A 13,089-nucleotide genomic window follows, 5' to 3' on the forward strand; every position below is an offset into this window, starting at 1 on the left:
AACGTTGATTCACAGTGTTTATAAAAAGCTTGTTGGACAGTTGTTAACTGACTGAGCAGACACTGCAGCCTGTCATCACAATCAATTATAAGGGGACCACAAGCTATAATATTTCCCTCTAGCAACAAAAAAATATGTTAGGGTAAAGTGGCATACTTTTACAGGCGTTGGTGTTGCGTCCCTTGGCTGGTCTCCAGGGCAGCTCGTGGTAGAAGTCCTGACACTTCTCACAGTTTAGCCCCATGGTGTTGTGGTTGCACATACAGTGGCCATGGACCTTAGGAAAATCATTCAGAAACGGAGGCGTGCAACTGAATTAGACATTTACTAAGCACTTATAAGCAGTGAATATGCCATTACTTAATCTCTTATTCATGTGCATGAACTACGAACACAAATGATCTATTGATATCACCCTTAAATGATTTCACAGGCCATATTCAGGGTTCAATAGTGTAGTTCAGGGACCTCTCAACTACTGTGCAGAGACCCAGGCCTCTGGTGGAACAGTGGTATTTGAATTAGCTTCCCTTGGCCATTATGGTCAATTACAGCTGAGATATCAGTGCAAAAGCAAGGGGAAACTGCAGACAAAAGGAACAGTTGCTCGAGATATCGTTTTTCCTCCAGCTCTATCCGTGTATTCCCCTTCCAGATGGCAGCAGGACATGTTCACAGTGTTGGCTAGCTTTCATCTGGTTTGCAGACAAATGACAATACGCAGACAGACAGACAGACAGACAGACAGACAGACAGACAGACAGACAGACAGACAGACAGACAGACAGACAGACAGACTCGGATCCGGTTAAAATGATCAAACTAACAATTAAATAATAAAACCTTCAACAAAATAGCAGATACGTGCCAAGTTTGGTGTCGTAATAACAGCCACTATGCCACTCTTATGACAGGGTTATGTAGCTTTTATGTTAGGCCTCCTCAGGCAAGGTGTTACTGTATCTAGTTTTGTTTTTAAGACATTTTAATGTGAGGGAATCAATTTGAAAAACACTGCAAAACGACTGAGAGGAAGAGGAAAGTAAACAGGGTTCCCTCTTTCCTGGTGAATAGGCTGTATAATAAACGTGACCAAAAGACAGAGTAGCCTTTCCGCAGACAGACAGACAGGCCGTAGCAGAGACCAAACAGGAACTGCAATGTTTCCCTTTTTCTCTCCAGAGCATACACACAGACAAACACGTACACACACAGACACATGCTGTCCGCAAATACACAAACAGTGTCCCAAGCCCACACAGACGTAGACCCACACGCTCTCGCCAACACAAACACAATTGTTCTTAAAACGACAACATACTCATACACACACACACACACACACACACACACACACACACACACACACACACAAAATGCACAAATGTCCACACATAAGGACACCTGATGAAAACTACAACAATCTTATCAGGGAGAACTCACCATGCCCTCCACTCCATCCCCAGCCCCAGCCCCGTCGACGGGGGCGCACTCGGAGGCGTGTCCGTAGCAGAAGCAGTTACCACGGACCACCATGTCGTAGACAGCGTAGTAGTACTTCTCCTTGATCTCCATGCGGGAGTCCAGCAGGTTGTCTCCCAGGGTGTGCAGCTTGGTGAACTTCACCCTCAGGTTGGTGATCTTCAACATGTCTGAATCGTTCGGAGACATGTGTTAGCCGTTAGCTTGTAGATTATTAGCCCTGCGGTCATTATGCGTAATAATTGTGTTTTGCAGTTCTAGTTGGCTAATAGGCAACACATAGCTGGTATTTGCCAAAATAAAAGGGAAGGATCAAAAAAACAGCTTCCTAGCAGATATAAACCATTAAGTACACGTATCGTCACTGGAACTTACTTTGGATTCTGGGGCTGTAGGGATCTTCAATACGGAAAGCTGGATCCAAAACTCGGAAGATGACCTACAGAGACAGTCACTGCGATTACACCCGACTTTCAATGGCTTCTTTCCTCTCAAGACATCCAGCATATTGTGTCATGTATGTGATTAGTTATTACTTAGCTACAACAAATTACTTGACATACACTGAGTGTACAAAACATTAAGAACAACTTCCTATTATTGAGTTGCACCCCACCCTCCTCAGAACAGCCTCAATTCGTCGGGGCATGGACTCTACAAGGTGTGGAAAGCGTTCCACAGGGATGCTGGCCCATGTTGACTCCAATTCTTCCCACAGTTGTGTCAAGTTGGTTGGATGTCCTTTGGTTGGTGGACCATTCTTGATACACATGGAAAAATGTTGAGCTGGTGCGCCTGACACCTACTACCATACCCCCTTTCAAAGGTACTTTAAAATCCTTCTTTAACCTGTCTCCTCCCCTTCATCTACACTGATTGAAGTGGATCTAACATGTGACATCAATAACATTTACATTTTAGTGATTTAGCAGATGCTCTTATCCAGGGCAACTTACAGAAGCAATTAGGGTTAAGTGCCTTGCTCAAGGCCACAGACAGATTTTTCACCTAGTCGGCTCAGGGACTCAAACCAGTGACGTTTCAGTTACTGGCCCAACGCTCTTAACCACTAGGCTACCCGCCACTTTCACCTGGAGTCACCGGGTCAGTCTATGTCATGGAAAGAGCAGGTGTTCTTAATGTTTTGTAAACACAGTGTATAAACCAATCATTGATAGAATTTAGACTCTCTCAAAACTCGGTAATTCAGAACACACACCTCTCCCTCTGTCGACGGCTCTATGTCGGAGTAATGCGAATCGCAGATGATGTCATCCACTTTCTGCATGGGCCCCGGGGATATGGCAGGGTATGCCGCCGCGCAGTCGTATGCAAAGTAGCGGTACACTTGCCAGTTCTTCCCAAAGTCAGCCGAGCGCTCAATCACCATAGCAGCAGGCCGGAAGGTCTGTCGTGGAGAAGAAACCATACTTATTCACTTTGATGATATACCTTCACACTGAGGTTACTACCAGCAATTTGACCAGGAGTACATCTGGAAAATGGCTAACGTTTTCTAAACTAACATAATTCGCTGTAATCAAAGATGACGTGCCATGAGAGAACACAGGTGCGAACTAGCTAATAAAATGATATACTACAATACCATAATTACAATGAAAGTTGAGTCATACTATGTGAACATGTTGATGTTGAACGATCTGTGAACAACAGGGGCAGATTCTGGCATGTTCCTTTACATCCTTCTTATGAGAAGCTGCTAGCCATTGGGAATGTCTGTTACAGTACATTTATTCATAACTGGAACTTTTGCATTTGTCACACAGGATTGATGACACAGTTGAGTTGAATATTGGCTGTATTTCAAAAGTACTTTTACACAGCATGAATAGGCTGCAATTGTGAGTCAAGTTATACAGGCTAGATCTGTGTGGAGCGGACAATCCCGGACGGGAGGGCGGTCTGTTCCACATTCCTCAGGCTCACACACAGCTGGGGGGATGTGTGTGTGTGTGTGTGTGTGTGTGTGTGTGTGTGTGTGTGTGTGTGTGTGTGTGTGTGTGTGTGTGTGTAGGGGGGAGACCTCCCAGGCCAAGTCTTGTGCTAATCTCCTGAGTAGACAGGCCAGCCAGCATCCCCTTACACATTACCCATGCTCCCCCATAGTGAGCGCTCTGACCCAGCATCTCCATTGGTTACCTTGAAGGTCATGATGAGGTGGGTGAAATGAAACTCCGCCTCCAAGTTCAGCTGGATGGTCACTTTCTCAAGACCTGGGGAGAAAAGAAGGAAGAGGGGGGAAAAGAGACAGAGAGGAAAAGGAGAGAGGGACATTTAAAAAAAGAGGTGGCCAAAAATGGAAAAGGGGAGGGAGAGATAGAGGGGCCAGGGAAGAGAAAGGGTCAAAAGGCAAGTGAAGAATAGAATTACAAAAAGTTATGAAGTCAGAGAGGGTGAAACGGATGGAGAGAGGAAGGAGAAAGAAAAAAAAGATATATAGTTTACAGGGTTCCACTTGAGCCAAGCATAACACAATCTGGAATGGTTAACACTACACGACTCTTCCCAGTGCTTCCTCTAGACCGGAACACTTGCATTAACTATTTGACTCTCCCTCCATAGTCTAATCATGGTTGGTTCCATTCTATAATATCAATCTCACGGCTGCCCTTCTGATTCCTGACATCCATCTTCTTTGCCACAAAATTACGCTGTGGGTTTTAAGCATAACCACTGGGCAGTTAAACAGCAAATAACAACATAACTGTTCCAAATGTCCCTATTTCTTTGGTAAAACTAATGTCAAGCGGCTATGTTTATTGAGTAGCGAAAGGAGCAATAAGAGCAACAACAAGCCACCACGTGTTCCAACAGACTATAAATGATGTATGCATTACAACAACATAAGGCAACTAAGTAAGTAATAATACGCTTTCTAGCAACGATTGTTGAATTTCAGTTTTACAGAGGGTTTGGGGAAAACCTTTTCTGTGCTTACGTACGTAAGAGGTTGTGTTTTGGTCTGGGTCATACATTGCCAATGTTGGAGCGGATCTAGTACGGTAATGTCTGGATTATGAATGAAAATTCCCTGCCTCTTTTCCAACCCCCATCGGTGGAGTTGGCCGCTATTCCTCCACCAAACTCCTATCAGATGACTTTCTGGATCCAATATCCTTGCAGCACTTTTTGGGAGTTAACTCTTTCAAGGCAAGGTGTATTTGGGATATCAAAATTCTTATTTAAAAAAAGGTCCAATGCAGCCGTTTTTATTTCAATATCAAATCATTTCTGGGTCACAATTACCTTACTGTGATTGTTTTCAATTAAAATGTTCAAAGAGTAACAAAAAAAGCTTCTTAGCAAAAAGCACTTTCTCAAGCAAGAATTTTTTAAGAACTGTATGGGAGTCGTCTGAGTGAGGGACCTAATTGGAGGAGCCTAATGGGAGGGATATGTAACCAATAACTCTCTTTGTTATTGGTCTATTAACTTATATCGCCTGGTATTATCATCATTTTCAAAATGTCACTCTATTATTCCAACCTCATAGTGTGGAAATATGTAAAATATACCTTGCTTTTTCATTGTAAGCTCATTTAATTGTGTGGCTGCCAGCCAAATAGCCTTGCGGTTCTGTTGTCATCTGATGAAAAGCTATTTTCTGCCGAATGTGTTGCTCTAATGTATTTTCTGTGAAGGAAAACTATACTTGCACGCCCCTGATCACTCTATTGAAGGAAAAAAAAAAAACACTGACTTTCAATATAAAACACGATCCCTGTCAGCTGGACTCACCTGCTCCTGCATTCTCCCGTTGTGCAATTTACAATCAAACATGTGACTGGCTCAACTGTTCTGGGGAACTACGGTAAGCTTCCTAATGTTAAAATAATTTGACAGGTGAAATGATCAACGCGATCTGCATTATCGTCTAACGTACTGCACAAGTTGACCGCAGGTATTTATTTAAATAGGTAGCTACAAATATTGAAATGTATTGAAAAACTTCAAAGAAATAGTTGAAACTCTAACGTATATACGGTATACCGCCCAAGCCTAGTAAGAAGTGAGAACTTCCTTACTAGCATCCATTACATGGTGTACACGGTGTGTCATCCCAACGGCCACCTAGCTAATCATTCCCAATGGGTTCATCCTGTTATTCCAAAGTTTATGACAGGTCAGCCATTACTGCTTTCTCTTTGAAGTCTTCCCTCACATTGATTAAAGCTAAGGGATTGGAGGGTGAAAATATGCCAAGAGGCGGGAGTGAGAGAGTCACCATTAATTTAACCCCTCTGCCTACTAGCCCTCCACCCTTTTTTCCCACGAGAACTCACCATTCTCTGACTGCCACCAGGTTTTCAGGCGGTTGGGGGCGAATGTGGTCACGACGTTCTCCACCCGGTGGCCGGTGGTGGTGTTCACCACGCTTTTGACGTAGGCGTCGGTGGAGTCACACAAAAAGCATTTCTTCTCATCCTGAAGAGACCGTGGGGGTTGGGAGAAAGAGAGAGAGATGAGACTGCCAGTGATGCCAAATAGATTTCTCCCAATCAGGGACAGATAAGGAACAAAGCCCAAGAGTAGATTATCAAAAGTAGATATAGATGCTGAAATTAGTGATTGCGCCAAATAGGCCCTTAACTACTTTAAAAATAGGAGCCTATCTTGCCCTGGCCTCATCAGCGAATGCTTATCTGAGGCTGCTGACAATGTAGGCTTCATTTGGCCACCAGATGTTCAGAAGACACACAGTGGTGTGTGGTTGTGTGTGTGTGTGTGCTTGTGAATGTGTACACACACTTAAGGGTTCAAATTCAGCACCATCTAGATATCCTTCCAGCGTCTTTTTACCACTTCACTTGAAAAGAAACAACTTTACAATATTCTAAAGCTTCTACACATCCAGACCATGAAACATTGTGCCCACAGCCACACACTAGAATTGAAATGACATTACATATAGATGTGTTTGATAAGAAATGGAACCTCCACCCTCTCTAGGATCCTGTTGGATCACAATCTGGTTTCTCTCTGCTTTAGTGGTGACATATATTTAAAAATTGTATTAGATTAGATTTCAATCTTAAAATGTTAGCATGCTCAGGACATACCATACTTTAAACAGATGCACATCATGAAAGTATTCTCAAGTAGTACATTGGATATAGGAGGATATAATACAGACCGATGCGGGTTTAGAACTACAAAGCTGATAAAATAGGATGATTTCTCAAACAAGGTATGATCTGTCTTTTTATGAAAGGGAGAACAAAAGTCTTTGATGGTGGCTTCTCAAGTGTCCAGGAGCTTTGACTACACAGACGGGTGTTTGAGAGTTTAGATATCTCTAGCCATGTAATGTCTGTGTCAGTAGGCTACAATGAGCCCCCATGTGTCTAAGCTGCTGGCACAGCCACTTTCAAGTCGTTGAAGACGTTCCAAAACTCTTTTGTTGGTGGGAACCTCAATAATGCTGCTAGAGTGATTGTGTGACTGAGGCAGGAAGTAGTCTAGACAACTCAGATGGTTGTGTGACTCCCAAACCAATCCTTCCCAAATCCCAAACATCTCTCCCACGCTCAGATTGAGAAAGCAGGAGTTTAAAGAAAACATATCTGAAAGGAAGTATTGAAAATAAAAGCATAAGGAATATTTTGAATATATACCATTGATATGCTCCACCCCCAACAGACAAGGGATTGACTGTAAACCTTAAGGTGATTATTATAAAATCTGAATGTCATATTGACCACGGCAAGAGCGTTTACATTTTTAGAATGAATTTATTATCCATATCTCTTAATAAGTAAATAGATTTACTGTTGCTATCAAAGTCATTCCAAAGGGTAGGGTTAAAAACTTATTCGGGATTGGTGTCCCTTCCACGGGACGGTTAAGATAACGTAGGCTAATGCGATTAGCATGAGGTTGTAGGTAACAACATTTCCCAGGACATAGACATATCTGATATTGGCAGAAAGCTTAAATTCTTGTTAGTCTAACTGCACTGTCCAATTTACAGTAGCTATTACAGTGAAATAATACCATGCTATTGTTTGAGGAGAGTGCACAGTTTTGAACATGAAAAGTTATTAATAAACAAATTATGCACATTTTGGCAGTCTTGATACAACATTTTGAACAGAAATGCAATGGTTCATTGGATCAGTCTAAACGTTGCACATACACTGCTGCCATCTAGTGGCCAAACTCTAAATTGCACCTGGGCTGGAATAATACATTATGGCCTTTCTCTTGTATTTCAAAGATGGTACAAAAAAAATACAAACGAACTGTTCGTTTTTTCTTTGTATTTTCTTTTACCAGATCTAATGTGTTATATTTTCCTACATTCCTTTCATATTTCCACAAACTTCAAAGTATTTTTCCTTTCAAATGGTACCAAGAATATGCATATCCTTGCTTCAGGGCCTGAGCTACAGGCAGTTAGATTTCGGTATGTAATTTTAGCCGAAAATTGAAAAAAGTGGCGGATCCCTTTAACAGAGTAAATGAAATGTTGCTTTATAATACTTTATAAGTGATATATGATCTATTTAGGCCTATATAGCATTTGCAAAGTCATCAACAGCTATTGTTTCAATTCAACCAAGAGGTTCAAATAAAAATAAACAATACATATAGGCCTAGGGTTTTTTAAATGTAACCTTTATTTAACTAGGCAAGTCCGTTAAGAACAAATTTTTATTTACAATGACAGCCTACAGGGGAACAGTGGGTTAACTGTCTTGTTAAGGGGCAGAAGGACAGATTTTTACCTTCTCAGTTCGGGGATTCGATCCAGCAACCTTTCGGTTATTAGCCCAACGCCTCTAACCACTAGGCTACCTGCCGCCCCTGGTTTTCAAGCTTTGGTTGATTTAAAATGTAATCTTCAAGTTAATAATTAATATGTTGGATTCATGTCTCCATCGCAACCAAAAATGTAAGTTAAATAATAGGACTAAATCAAATCCAACTTTATTTAAAAGTGCATTTAAGGTTTGATTTGGTCCCATTCATTCAACATATCAATAATACATTTGTAAACAAACTGGAAATTGAATTGTGTTTGGTTGTCAATGCAACCAAATATCAACATTTGAAGAACATGTAGGCTATCTTCTGCTTGGGTAGTTCTATCTGTGCCACTGTGCCAGTTTGGCTTTAATTCCAGTTTGTCTACAAATTAATCATTGATATGTTGGATTCATGTATTCATCTCAACCAAAAATCAAAGTTAATAAATATAAGCCAGTGGCTCAGATTTAACTATTCAAGCATTAGATTCATCTCCTTTAAATGTTGATATTTGGTTGCGTTTTCAACCAAATACAATTCAATATTACTTCTGTAATACAGTAAATAGCATAAAGTTAAGGCTATCTCACAAACTAATGTAACAGTATTTATTCAACCTTAAAATAAGAAACACATCCATGGTCACATTTTTCACGTTTTATGCACAGCAATGTGTACACGGCGGTAGGCCTGTTCTAAAATGTATACGACACATGCGAGCGGTTCCATGGACCGAGATGGAAATATCCGTTAGAAATGTAGAAAGACGAGAGATCTAAAGATGCAACAACTATAATGGGTTGCTAATATGACTAGGATGATGCCTTTGGCTGCTAGACAATGAAAGAAAGTTCATTTAAAAGCGTAGAACATGAGAACGCATATAATGTCTCTATGGTGGGATCTAGGCTAGGCTACTTTGACGCAAGGTAAGAAATGCCTCATAATATGAACTAAAATGTCCAGGTTTCAAACAATCAAAGAACAGGAAAAATATAGAGATGCTAATGATAGGGCTAACCGTCTTCTGGTAGATGGAAAGGCTTTACCAAAAATCTTCTCAATTAAATGTTAACTAGCTACAAAGTAGCCTAACCTGGCAGAATTATATAATGATTATTTGCATCAATCCAGTGGCCATTTGTTTAGCAAACTTAATCTCTTGCACTACAGCTAACCAAACAACAGTGCTAGGTGCCTGCACACTTGAATGAAAGGTTAACTACACAACTACACCATTCCCCCTAGACCTCAAAAGTGGTCCCCTGATGTGGTTTAAGCATTGAAGTGGACTTAGAACATCCAATTTGTTGTTTTTCTGTTAAAAAGTGCGACTGAGAGTGAAAATCTAATAAAATACATCTGAAACCTGTGAATTTGACTCAGTTGACAGCATCATTTGTTATTTTAAATAGTAGGCCATTGTTTCTCATAACAATTTTCACATGGCCTTCCCGGGAAATGTTGGCAAAATTAGCCACTTCTCCAGGCACCACTGCTTATGAGTATACCCACTTCTCCAGGCACCACTGCACCACTGCTTATCTCCCTCGAAACTACAGGCATGAATGAGAGACTCCAACTGCTGCCAGCGCGGGGGACATCACAAATCACGAGAGCTTGCTTATGATGAATATGGTAGCTACTAGCCAGGCTAACTTTACTTAACGCACTGGTGCCACCATAACAATAACGGAACCTTTTGATAACAGCACCACCGTGAGTCTTTTTGTATTAGGTTTTCACTGTTGCCAACTTGTCATAACAATATGAGTATGATTAAAAGCCTAGAGTTAATTAAGTCTATAGGCATATAATAATATATCAGGCCTAGTTCAAATGCGTTCTTTATTGTGCCAGACACATTTACCTGTAAATGACTGACGATACAGAACGGCTCGGGCCGGTGGAGGCCGCATGTGGAGTTGGTGGAGAGTTGGTGTGCTCTGCCAATGAGAAGGTCTCCGGTAGCCGGGTAGCAGCTCCCCTCCGTGCATACATCACTGAACTCCGGTATGCCTACCTGGGCAAGGACGCACGCCCCTGCGGCTATGCAAAGAGGAGGCAGATTTGAACAATGGGATTTATTCAGGCAAGGTTGTTTCAGTTCTGTTTTATTATCAAATATCTCTAATGAAAGTATAGGAATAGGCTACATTAGCCCACTCTCTTAAAGTGCTCAGAATGGTGTTCCTATGCTAGGCCTACATAATAAAACAGTTTTTGTTGTTGAAAACACAAGCCTATGAGCCTTGGATTTAGACTATATATATGTCACATGCGCTAAGTTCTTTAATTGTCTCGTGCTGAGTTTATGACAAGAACACGATGGTTCACAGTAAAGCAAAAAGCCAAACCACTCCACAATAACATGAATCAAATTATGAAGCGTTTACTATTCAAACCTTATAGGAACTAATGTCCCTATAGGAATATACAGTATTTTATGAATTACTTGCAACATTATTATGTTCTTTCAGTTGACTCAATGTTGGCCATGCGTTCTTAAGAAAACATTTGAAAAAATGTTACTTACATAGCATGGTCGCAATTTGAAATATAAACATTCTTGTTGATATTTCCACCTCTTCTGTTGCGGGTCCTCTCAGTGGGACAGTGTGTGGTTCCTTATAGTATAGTTTTGCGTCTCACCTTTTTTCTTGTCGCGACTGAACAAACTTGAGTTTTTTTCTTCCCCTCTCCTCAAGCATGCGCACAGTAACTAGTCCTCCCCCTCTTCAATAATTCCCAGTTCAGTCAATAAAGTAAAAAAACACCAAGCGCTCATCAACTTGTAAGATATGTTTAACTACGAATTACATAGGAGTTAAATCATTAGGCCTAGCTGCGGGTTATCTAAAATGTGGCGGATTATTTGGAGCAGAAGGACAATGCTGACAGCATCTCACTCTGCACACATTGAGAGAACTTTCAAAACACGCACACATCTTCTGGGATTGTAAAATGGTCCTCTCTTAGATACTAACCCCCATCTATCACTACTCATCTCGAACAAAGGACGTTTCTCCACCAAGGCAGGAAGCTACCCTATGTCCCTAGGCACAGGTAAACCAGGGGATACATCTAGGTACTGAAACCATGCTACTAATTTACTGTACTGGAGGGAAATTAGGTAAAGAGAGCCTTGAACAGTGAGTTTCCCTCCACAAAGCGGAACTCAAAAGTATGTACCACCACTTATTACCCTGTTATTGGAGCTATCCATTGAATCTCAAATTGTAACGTTTTTCCTTGTAACTTTCCTGTACAGTTGTTGGTAATGACAGGTTAGCACCAAAGACTGAACTATCACCTACAGTGAATAACCTACCACCATAATTATATAACACGGTGTGTTGCTGCAAAAAGCTCAGATGGCTGGAGAAGAAACAGGCCAGATGTCCTAATTCAATTATCTGTGAGAAGACAGAGGGGGGACTGTGGGAACAGATTCAATAAGATTTTTGAGTCAAAGAAACTAGACCATGTTCACATCCACTAAGCATAATTAAAGAAAGAAAGAAAGAACTGATTGACCGCATCACATGGCTTTGAAAACATACTTGTGGTATTCATGAACCATTCCTTGTTTTACTGCTGAAAATAACAAAGATGTATGATACATGAAGGGACATGCGGCTAGTCTTGCGACACAGAAAAGGGGTCTCTTTTGCAAAAATAGATGTAGGCCTTCGTTAAATTACGCTAATACAGTGAACGCAATCTCTCATTCTGAAATAATTCCTAATAATCCATGGTAAGAAATACCACTGACAGGCTAAACGTACCACAATCTGTCCATTCAAGAACAGACCAACGCAACCAAAAACTTCAAAAGGTTTAAAAGGTTCTCAAATAACCATCGCCCCTCTTCTGTAATTAGTTGCATCACACGAAACAGTGGCGACCTTCAATCAGGCAGAGCAATCAGTGGTCTGTGAATTCCTCCCGTCTAAAAACACGACCAGGGGGCAGGGAGGGGACTCCGACCCCAGTCTGTGACACATTCTCGGGGGTGAGTGGACTAACTGTGTCCTGGGAGGAATGGGATGGAACTCACCACTCACTAGGATTTGAGCAAACAATAGCCCTAGCAATTGTTCATACGCCTTCCGTCCATGTCCACACGTTTACTTTGATGAAAAGCCATCTTATTTCTACCTGTGAGGTACCCGGTTTTATTTCACACCCACATTCTGCAACTTCGTTTGACTTTTGGGAGAAAAGTATAATTCAGTGCTACTATGTAAATACTGTAGCCTGGTTCTAGATATGTTTATGCTTTTATTAGCCAACTCCTGTCTGTCGTGTTATTAGTCTGACAGCCAGAAGAGTTGGCTAAAGCATATACAGATCTAGAACCTGGCAATAAAGGCTGCTAACTCAGTTCAATTGTATAGAGCACAAAGTCTTACTGAAGCAAAACAAACATGGCACTTAACCATTAACAGCTGGATGGAAATTACATTAGTAGTAAGTGGCGTGTTCTCCTCACCACAAAACATGGTCAATGAGCTGGAAAGAGGTAGAAGGAGTAAAAGAGAGGTAGAGAGAGAGAGGCAGAGAGAGTAAAACTGGACAATGTACATTTAATGCCCACCTGTACAAAAGGCAAAGAGAGAGTGAACATTCCGGGCCAGAGTAGTGACAAATGGACGCATTCCAAACCCAGCTGGGACCCATTCCAAACCTGATAGTGTGTTTAATCTCATCACATCCTCAGCCAGGCTGGGGGCAACATTGTTTCAGGCCAATAACAAGCTCACAGAATACCTGTCAAATCTTACAAAGAGGTCTACTTCTACTGGAAAATGATTGGAAAGAATGTAGATGTAG

The 13,089-nt window shown here is 41.3% G+C and overlaps 1 protein-coding gene across 1 annotated transcript in view; it reads right to left on the bottom strand.

Annotated features, from left to right (window-relative positions):
• The window catches only part of LOC106573246 (laminin subunit beta-1-like), a 33,883-nt gene extending 22,923 nt beyond the window's left edge, over positions 1 to 10,960 (bottom strand). Inside the window, exons 1-8 of the mRNA XM_014148143.3 lie at positions 10,790 to 10,960; positions 10,124 to 10,302; positions 5,787 to 5,928; positions 3,643 to 3,716; positions 2,702 to 2,890; positions 1,858 to 1,921; positions 1,444 to 1,652; positions 157 to 277 (exon numbers count right to left, since the gene is read on the bottom strand). Coding sequence (XP_014003618.1) covers positions 157 to 277; positions 1,444 to 1,652; positions 1,858 to 1,921; positions 2,702 to 2,890; positions 3,643 to 3,716; positions 5,787 to 5,928; positions 10,124 to 10,302; positions 10,790 to 10,820 — 1,009 coding nt within the window. The 5' untranslated portion in view covers positions 10,821 to 10,960. The remainder of the gene's footprint in view (positions 1 to 156; positions 278 to 1,443; positions 1,653 to 1,857; positions 1,922 to 2,701; positions 2,891 to 3,642; positions 3,717 to 5,786; positions 5,929 to 10,123; positions 10,303 to 10,789) is intronic.
• Positions 10,961 to 13,089: the final 2,129 nt, after the last annotated feature.

This window comes from Salmo salar, chromosome 16 (assembly GCF_965601325.2).
Source record: "Salmo salar chromosome 16, fSalSal1, whole genome shotgun sequence".
In the NCBI taxonomy this organism is placed as follows: domain Eukaryota; kingdom Metazoa; phylum Chordata; class Actinopteri; order Salmoniformes; family Salmonidae; genus Salmo; species Salmo salar.